The 9582-nt window shown below is 43.8% G+C and overlaps 2 protein-coding genes across 3 annotated transcripts in view; both read left to right on the top strand.

The window, feature by feature from the left end:
• The window catches only part of SKAP2 (src kinase associated phosphoprotein 2), a 317205-nt gene that overhangs the window by 49697 nt on the left and 257926 nt on the right, over window positions 1–9582 (top strand). The window lies entirely within an intron of this gene.
• On the top strand, window positions 4138–6783 carry HOXA2 (homeobox A2). Its single transcript, XM_058180968.1, has 2 exons — window positions 4138–4997; window positions 5713–6783. The coding sequence occupies exons 1-2, from the start codon at window positions 4619–4621 to the stop codon at window positions 6483–6485; spliced, it is 1152 nt and encodes a 383-aa protein (XP_058036951.1). The 5' UTR covers window positions 4138–4618; the 3' UTR covers window positions 6486–6783.

Below are 9582 nucleotides of genomic sequence, written 5' to 3' on the forward strand. Positions count from 1 at the left end.
AGAAACAGATTTAGTGAGTAATTTTCCTGAGTCAGCGCTTGCCTGGCGACCTCCCCAAAGAAGAGCCGCAATAAACAGGGAGCTAAACTGCTCCAAGCTGGAAAAGATCCCGGTTTGTGACCGTGGCTGATTGTCGGCATCTCTCTTTGCAGATGTGTGTGTTTGGGGTTGTTGTTTTTTTGTCCTAGGTAGTCTCAGCCTCACGCCTTGTCCACGGCTGTTCTCCTCTTCAAAGTGGTGGACTCGGCTCTAAGATTAGCGAGCTGGGGCAGAAACAAAGGCTATTTCTGAGGAGCCTCTTCCTCGAACGAAGAAGCTCAGGTGCTGTTAACATTTCTCTGGAGGCCGCAGGCTGCCCGGCTGCAGGCTGTTCTCTCCCGTTGGCTGGGGAAGCTCCCAGTGTCTTCTCGCCTCCGCGCAGGGGGAAGCGATCGGAGGTTGTTTTACCCGCACACTTTGCTTCACGGGACAAAATGGACAATCGAGAAACGGTAATGGGCAAGTCTTCTTGTTTTCCTAAAGAGAACGAAACTGAATAAGAGTCTGTGGACTTAAACGAGCGTGTGGGCTCATATTTGGTATGGCATGGATTCAAAGCACATTTGTTTACAGGCAGATACAATTTATCATCCCAGTAATGAAGAAACGGATTCCGCAACAATAAATCTGTTCGCGAGGCGACGTGGGCAGCTTTGAAAGAGCTATTCCTTATAGTTTCCCCCACCAACTAGGCTGTTTCTCCTCTCCGGCTACAGGAATTGCGGAATTATTATCATTCCCGCACATCTTGTTAATCTAATTTCCTCCCACATCCCAATCTTTCTTTCTAGAAGGGGAAAGGGGGGGGGGAATAGGAAAAAAATCATTTATATAATATAGGTGAATGTATAGAACCCTTCCCACTCATAAATACATATGCATAAAACACAAGTTCTAAACAAGCATTTGATGCAGTCCTACCAGATCCTTTCTGTAGCTCGAATACATCTGTGCTAACAAACATGGAGAATCCATAGACGCAACCCCCCCCTTTATTTCCAAACAGAGAAAACATGTAATTTAATAGGGGGTTTATCGCCTGTCTTGAATTTATTTAGGAAGACCTCAGTATGTATATGTATATGTATATAGAGGATATGCCACTGTCTGATCTGGTTATTTTGTTTAATCTCAATAAATTTGCCATCATATTGGTTTCCCTTTCTAAAATATTATATCTGTCTATTTTTTCACTAAATAAAATCTCTCTGGTATTTTTTTTCTTTCCTCCCATCTGTGTCTGAAAAGCTTCCAGGGGTCCATTGATTGTGCAATATACTAAATTCCTCGTTCTAATTTTGCATTCTATACTTACTGCATTTTATCTTCGCTGAACCATTTTCCTCTATACCTAACAGCAACTTGGCTTCTGACTGAATAGGAAATCACCAAATCTATTGAAAAAGCAAAACTATTTAAAAGAGAATTATTGGAGTGAAAGAATCAGTTTGAAACATCTATCTTTTGGAAAAAGATAAAATAGAAAGGGACTGTGAGTGTTATTTTTTTCCCTCTTCAAAATTAATTGAAGGAAAAAATGCATAACGTGAATTTATGGCACTGATGGTGTGAGAGCAAGAGAAAAAGAGGGAGAAAACTCTGACTGGTCTGAGGACAGAAAAACTGACCCTTAAGAAGGTGTATAAGACAAAGGAAGTCTTATCCCCATCCCTGTGTTCCAATCTGATTTCAAAGACATTTATTTATCCCTTCCCTTTATCCTGCATATAGTTTATCTGCACGAAAATGTGCACGTTCTTACAAAAAACACAGAAGAATAGAAAAATGCTACTTTAAAAAAGCCAACCAAGAAGAAAAGCTCTTTGTTCCAGGTAGTTTTTCTATTAGATTGCCCACTGGAAAAGAAAAGAAAAGAATCCACAATCCAGCCTACAGAAAACAAAAACAAAAATCTTCCCAATATCCTTCCCACACCAATTTAACTCACAAAGCCTCAGTGAACCGAATTGCCCCAGCCGCCTCCCTTGCTCGCCTTACCTCCTTGTGGGGTTCTTTTACATATAACATACAGAAGCTGGGGCGCACACAGGCGTGCGCGCAGGCACACAAACAGACACACACACACACACACACCAGCAACGCCTTGCTGTTATCATCAATATTCCATAAATAAATAATGAAATAAAAATCCTTAGGCCTGTGGCTGTCTTCCAGGCAAGTTAAAAAGCTGAAGTTTCTATCCTTCATTGAGAGGGTAGAGTAAGGTGGGATCCGTTTGGGAAAATAAGCAGAAACATCTCTCTTGCTTATTTACTAGAGTTTCTTCCTCCCACTCAACAACCTTTCTTCTTTTTTGCTCAGTCACATTTCATCTAGGAAAGAGCATGAAGCTCGAAATGTGTTCTTAAGGGCCAGAAGCTGTCAAGGCATTTTGGCCGAGAAGATTGATCACGCCTAGATTTCAGCAGAGCTTTGTTTGAAGTAAAGTAAGAAATTTTTTTTTAAAAAAGCCAACAACATATATATTTGTAAGGCACCCTCTTTCCTCCCACTCTATTCTTAAACAATTTCCATCTGAATTTTATGTTACGATTATTACAATATCTCACCCCTCCCCCTCACCAGCTTTCCTTCCATATTGGAGGGGGGGGGCAGTGATTCACTCAAAAACGAAAGAGGCCTGCTGTTCCTTTTCCTTTTGCTCACATGTGCTTCATCTTTTGATGAAGCAACCAGTTTACCATTTGAACCCTCGTGAACAATTCCCAGCACTAACTCAAAATCTCAAAATGGGGGACATATAGTGAATCCTTGAAATACATAGGAATACACCTTTTCTCTTCTCTTCCCTTCCCTTCCCTTCCCTTCCCTTCCCTTCCCTTCCCTTCCCTTCCCTTCTCTCCTCTCCTCTCCTCTCCTCTCCCCTCCCCTCCCCTCCCCTCCCCTCCTCTCCTCTCCTCTCCTCTCCTCTCTTCCTGGCATCTCTTTTGCTTTGAAGGAAAGGAAATACCCTTTTCTGTTCCTTGTTACTGAATCCCCTGTTCCTTCCATTGTTTCCAGCCCCCTCCTTCCATTTCCCGTTTTATCTGAGGCATTGAAGAACTGTTCTGTCCAAGTCTTCAGTGTTGTTGAATGAGCAAATCGAAAGAAAAGCAAACAAAAAATGGTGTGGGTCGAACAATCTTATTTGGAAAGGGGATCCGTTTTATAGTTCTTTCCTACATGATTGATAATAATTTTTAAAACTGATATTGAATTTTGACGTATTTCTTCACCACCAATATTACTTACCTGCCCCATTTTTATTGTAGCTAAGGGGAAACAGTGAGTCAGTCAGCTGATTCCAATGTCGTTTGTGTTAATACTCTGATTTGTTCTTGAAATAGACTGCATTTCTGTGAAATATACTTCTATGATTTGGGTGTTTGATGGAAATGCCTATGGTTGTACTATCCAATTCTGTCCAGCCAACTCAAGATATATACATGACACCGCTGAACTGACTTCTGTTCTTCTGCCTATGGAAGGGAAGTTCCTGGATAATTTTTTTTCTACACAATGGATACATGCGAAAATTGGTCGCCAATTGTTCTCTGTAATGTACCCTTCAGAAAACTGGAGAACCCCCATCCCCGGAGAAATATAGAAAGATGCCATTTCTTGAGGAGGGGTGGGAAACCCTACCTTGTTCTGGTGCTTGTTTTTAATTTTAGGAAGTAATTATTTCTTTCTTTAGGACTGGTGGTGAAGGGAAGAAATACAAATAAAATGCAAATCTAAAGCAGGGCTCAACGCTTGGCAACCCAGGCTGGGTGCAACTTTCTGATGCGGTTGAGATGCGGAGCCGGCAATGTCAAAACTTTGAAGATTAATGGATTACTTTGTTAATGACTCAAGGCGTCAGATTGGAGGTGCTTAAATGATTTGTGAGGTGCGAAGAGCTTGCCTGACAGTTCCAAACAATGAGAGGGGAGGGCGCAGGACGGGAACAAGCGGGGCAGAAGCCCTACAGGGTGAGCAGAGCCGCGGAGGCTACAGGAGCAGCGGCGGCGGTAGGAACGAACGGCCAAGCGGCGACCGCAAGAGACGCAGGCACACAAACAACTCTCTCACACAAGCACAGTCACTCACCCCAGATATCATTTCAGATTAGGACGCAAAAGGGGAGCCGGCGAGCAGCGGAGATAAGCCTCCTAAAAAAAAAAAGTGTAAATAATGCCTCTCCGGCCCCAATGAGGCGTTCCTTCTCGACTTTTTTGGATCAATCAAACAGACAGTGGCTTCTTTTGATTAAAGCCCAAATTGTCATTGGGCAGAGGCAATCATGTGACAGCCAATTCGGTCCAATTTCAACCTTGTCTCCATGAATTCAATAGTTTAATAGTAGCACGGTCCCCATACGGCTGTAATCAGTGAATTAGAAAAAAAACACCCCACGAGCGATCTTCTATGATTTTTTTCTCCCTTCTTTCTGTCTCCCCCTTTTTCTTTCTCTCTCTCTCTCTCTCTCTCGGTTTCCCCCCCCCTTCCCCTTCCTGGGCCTTGCTCCCCCCTCCCCCTCCCAGAAGCGCTAAATAAGAGGGAACTTTTTCTCCAAGGGGGCTGCGAGTTGAAGGCCATGAATTTCGAATTTGAGCGAGAGATTGGCTTTATCAATAGTCAGCCATCGCTCGCTGAGTGCCTGACATCTTTTCCCCCTGTCGGTGATACATTTCAAAGTTCATCAATCAAGAACTCGGCGCTTTCACACTCGACACTGATTCCTCCTCCTTTTGAGCAGACCATCCCCAGCCTGAAACCGGGCAGCCACCCTCGCCACAGCAGCGGCAGCCGCCCCAAGCACAGCCCCAATGGCAACAGCGGCAGCCCAGTGCCAGCCGGCACCCTCCAGCCTCCGGAGTACCCCTGGATGAAAGAGAAAAAGACGTCCAAGAAAACCGCCCTGCCGCCGCCTGCTTCGGCCTCCGCCCCTGGACCAGCTTGCCTGAGCCACAAAGGTCAGTTGAAAGACTTTGCTGCACCATTCCGCTTCCCAAGGCTTCCCCACGATTTATTTGTTCTCCCCCACCCTCCTCACTGCCTTCGCCTTCTCTGTTGGAGCGTTGCCTTCCTAACTCAGGCACTGAACCCTGAGGAAGGAAGCTGGCGGTAGGATCCACAGGCAAAAGCATCAGAGACACCAACACTCCTTCGCCCCCACCCCAAGCAAAGTTTCTTTCCCCCTAACTTGTTTAGCGTGGGATGATTTATTTGAGTTGGAGGTGACCTCCTCTTGTCTCGCTGTCCTAGAGTTGGGATCCTTGACAGTAATGAAGAGTGATAGATTGCTCTTGCTCAGCTAAGCAGCTGATGCATTAATTATAATTTGTGGTATGACTAATATCAAAGTTTTCCCGGCTAGGGGAAGGTTTGGGAGATGGAGATGTGAAGCAGCTCCTCGAGCTGAGGGAAAAAGGAGTCCCGGAGAGCGGGCGAGTAAGGGGGCAACACAATGGCTTTACTGCATTCGCGGGCGGCCATTTTGTTGCAGTTGAGATGTTTTTACGCTCTGGAGGGAAGGAGAGCGAGAGACAGAGATTTCCCACCACCAGCACCACTCTGTTCTTTCCAGACTCGAGTGTCCTCAAAAGGACCAGGTGGGGCAAATTTTCCAGCTCTCACCCCCTCCATGGCATGCATCCTTCTAACTGTGGTTGTTTTCTTCGTCAACAGAATCTCTGGAGATCTCAGAAAATGGTAATGGGGGCTCCAGGAGACTAAGAACTGCGTATACCAACACACAGCTTTTGGAGCTGGAGAAGGAATTTCATTTCAACAAGTACCTCTGTAGACCAAGGAGGGTGGAGATCGCCGCTCTTCTAGATCTGACGGAGAGGCAAGTCAAAGTCTGGTTTCAAAACAGGCGGATGAAGCACAAGAGGCAGACCCAATGCAAGGAGAATCAGAACAGCGAAGGGAAATGTAAAGGCTTGGAGGACCCCGAAAAAGCCGAAGAGGAGGAGGAAGAGGAGGAAGAAGAGGAGGAAGAGGAGAAATCTCTTTTTGAGCAAGCCCTCAACAATGTCTCGGGCGCGCTTTTAGACAGGGAAAGCTACCCTTTTCAACAGAACGCCCTGGCTCAGCCGCAGGCACCTCCAAGCCTCCACAATGGAGAGTCCCAAACTTTTCCAGTTTCGCCTTTAACCAGCAATGAGAAAAATCTCAAACATTTTCAGCACCAGTCACCCACTGTTCCCAATTGCCTCTCAACAATGGGCCAGAACTGTGCAGCTGCCCTGAACAATGGCAGCCCGGAGGCCCTGGAAGTCCCTTCTTTGCAGGACTTCAGCGTTTTCTCTGCAGATTCCTGCCTACAGCTTTCTGACGCTGCTGTCTCCCCCAGTTTGCCAGGATCCCTCGACAGTCCTGTAGATATTTCAGCCGACAGCTTTGATTTTTTCTCAGATACGCTCACCACAATTGACTTACAGCACCTGAATTACTGAGAAAGCACAGACCTTCATGTGCCAAGGGTTATATACCTTCTTTTTTTTCTTTTTGCCCCCCCCTTCTCCTTAATTTTTATTTTCCCTCCCCTCTTTGATCTGATTTCTTTCTCTTTGTCTGTTAGTATTTTCGGTTATCCTATCTGATGTTGGAGAACTACTTTGCCATTTCCCTATGGCATTTTAGTTTAACCTAGTCACATACTAGGTCCTTCTATGAAAGCAATATATATGGCCTGTAAGAAAGTGATCATATCAAATTTGTATCTTCACTTTCTTTTTATTTTTGTATTACAGTAGGGTGCGTTGTCATAAGTATTTTTGGTAGAATAAATTCTTGTTTACTACAAGCACCTTTTTATCTTTCTTTCTCTCTCTCTTCATGTATAGCACAAGGAGTTGCCCCCTCCCCTCCTTTGGTCTGAAATAAAGCCAAGAAATTTGGTTACAGACCTCTGTTCTTTTTTTCTTGAGAAAAACATTTATTGGAAGAAAGCTGCTGAAATCTTTTACCTCCTTTTCACCCCCATCCCCCAAAATGGCATTGTTACAATTCTTCCCATAACTTAGAATATCTTTGATCCTTATTAAAAAAAAAAAGAAAGCATTTCCTCCGTTTAATACATACCATATATTAGAATTAAAAATACACGAAAATACTGCTTTAGTGCTATTAAAAACTATTAAAAACATTCTGAGTTTGTCTCGCACGCATATATATGGAAGAAAAATATTTTGCAAAAGGAAAAAGCAAGGGCTCCTTAGGAGGATTGCTGCAGTTGCAGACAGATAAAAATGTATATTTATATTAGTCACTGTGTTTATTCTTTTTGCGAACCATGTCTTGGAAAGAAATGTTGGTGTGGGGAACCAAGAAAAGGTACACTTCTGTTGGATTTCCGTCCCAGTGTTCCAAAGGTCCCAAGAAAAGAAATCTAAAAGAGAAAGGAAATCAGAAAAGCCATTTGGTAAAAGCTAGTTATTAAACTGTGCAAGGCATATAAATTATGGGTTCAAAAGACAAAAGCTCACGCTGAAGGTGGGGAAAAAGGCATTCTCACCAAAGCTCAGTCTGAATGAACTAGGTTAACAAGTGTACATTTCAGAAGACCTTTTAGCTATCCTATCCTGCCAAAGCACATAAAAATTGAAGAGGCCAATCTAAAAGTGCTGTTAATTAAAAGTGGTGGTGGTGTGTGTGTGTATGTATCTGGGTGTGGGCTGGTGTGTGTCCATTCTCTAGTGCAGGTTAGTTAATTTAACTCATTCATACAGGTTGATGTGCGTTCTTTTGTGTCCTACAAGAGAGCAGCCTGTGTTAGCAGATGGGGTTTGTTTTTCTTGGTGTGCCTGCGTGCGTGTATGAAAAACTATTCCTTTTTTCTCCCTTTCTCTTGGTAAGAATGTCCTATGTGTGTTTATGTAGGTATACAGGCATATGGAGAGAGAAAAAAATGATTCAGACTTTCCAGGCTCGCATTTGCTCCTTTGCTCCGGCTGCATTTATTTTGGTGGCAGATTGCTTCCCTGTTTTGCAACCCATCTATGTGGGGTGGCGCAAAACCGCGTGGGTAATAGCTGGAAGGACTGGATGCAATTCTTCCTAAACTCATAAATCAAACGCTTTTTGTGAATGAGAATGTCATCAAAGAGATCAATTGCAGGAACACATGCACAAATAAAAATCCTCTTACGTATTTGCTGGAGTAGGGGATCCCCGTCTAAAACCATTAAGCTTGGAAGCGGCTAGTCATAATTCATTTTTTATTGCTCTGTTAAAACAACTGCTTGGCTAAGCTTCAGGTGCGGCAGGGAATCCCCTTTCTTTCCCTTTTTCCCTCCTCCCTTCTTCGCCTAGCCCGAAGCTCGAAGATCGCTCTTTGAAGAAGCATGTTTTCGTTTTCGTTTATAGACGTTTTAGTTTATAGGCAAACCAGCAGGTCTGTTAGTTTGGGGAGCCTCCTATGCTACTGACAAAGAAGCTTTCGACACAAATCAATTGCCTCCAGACCCTAAGCAGATTTTCCCTTGGGACCAGAACTATGCTGAGACATATAGTTCTCACACACAAAAAAGGGGGACAGAGGGGAGGAAAGAAATGCTAACAATGATTCCGGAATGTAAAGGTTTTCGGGGAAATTCTTGAGTGCCTTAACTATCTGACAAACGCAACAAACGGCTTTGCTCCGTTCGGGAGACCGAGAACAGGCTCGCAACAAAGGGGTCTGTAGGGACGAACCGGGGAGGCATCGAGTGTTGGGAAAAGTCCCGAGAGGTGAAAGTTTTGGAGGGAACTCGCGTGTTCGAGAGTCAAACTGGAAACCCTGCAAAGGCTTCCTTTCTCTTTCTCATCCCCACTAAATTCGCCCCCTTCTGCACACTGGCAGGCAAGCGGGGTGGGGGGCGGTTGTGTTGGCCTCAGAATGCAAAGCTTTCGGGCAAAGACACGCTGACAAAGGGGGAAAGTTCTTTGGAACAATGGCGGAAAAAGAGAGGGGAGCGGATTGAAGGGAGAAGCAGCAAGCAGAGGAAAGGAAAGGAGGGGGGAGGGGGAGAGGGAGGGAGGAGAGAGAGAATATCTGAAGAGAACAGATGGGTAGATAGAAATCGGGCCAAGAATAAAACCGTCCCAACAGTTATTTGATCTAACGGAAAACAGTAAACAGATTATTTTTATTTTCAAAGTTGATTAGCAAAGGTTATGTTTTTCTAGCAGGAAACATAAAATTTTTGTATATCTGTTCTTTCTTCCATCTCCCATACAATGTAAACAACACTGTATGCTAACTTCACTCATCTGGTTAATAGCTCTATTATTATCCACTGAATGTGCTTGCAATTTTTGATAATTGATCTGTGAATGTGAATTATGAAAATGGTTTTCTAAACTCTAAAGTGATATTTTCTTTATTCTTCTGTTCCCAAAAGAAAGAGAACTGAGTGTAGACAATAAAGTTCCAATCAAAGGGGAAGGTTTTTTTTTAATTGGCTGTAGCTGCATATCAGAATTTAGCTGTTTACAATAATGCCAGAAATGTCTTCTAAAAACATTTTGTCTTTATATGACTCCTAGCTAGATTTTAGCATAAGCGTCACA

This window comes from Ahaetulla prasina, chromosome 4, assembly GCF_028640845.1.
Source record: "Ahaetulla prasina isolate Xishuangbanna chromosome 4, ASM2864084v1, whole genome shotgun sequence".
Classification (NCBI taxonomy): Eukaryota; Metazoa; Chordata; class Lepidosauria; order Squamata; family Colubridae; genus Ahaetulla; species Ahaetulla prasina.

Bases quoted from the DNA above. Each gene is read 5' to 3' on its own strand.
- HOXA2 (XM_058180968.1), top strand. From the start codon at position 4,619: ATGAATTTCGAATTTGAGCGAGAGATTGGCTTTATCAATAGTCAGCCA. The intron at 4,998-5,712 runs GTCAGTTGAAAG...CTTCGTCAACAG, and splicing joins AGCTTGCCTGAGCCACAAAG to AATCTCTGGAGATCTCAGAA.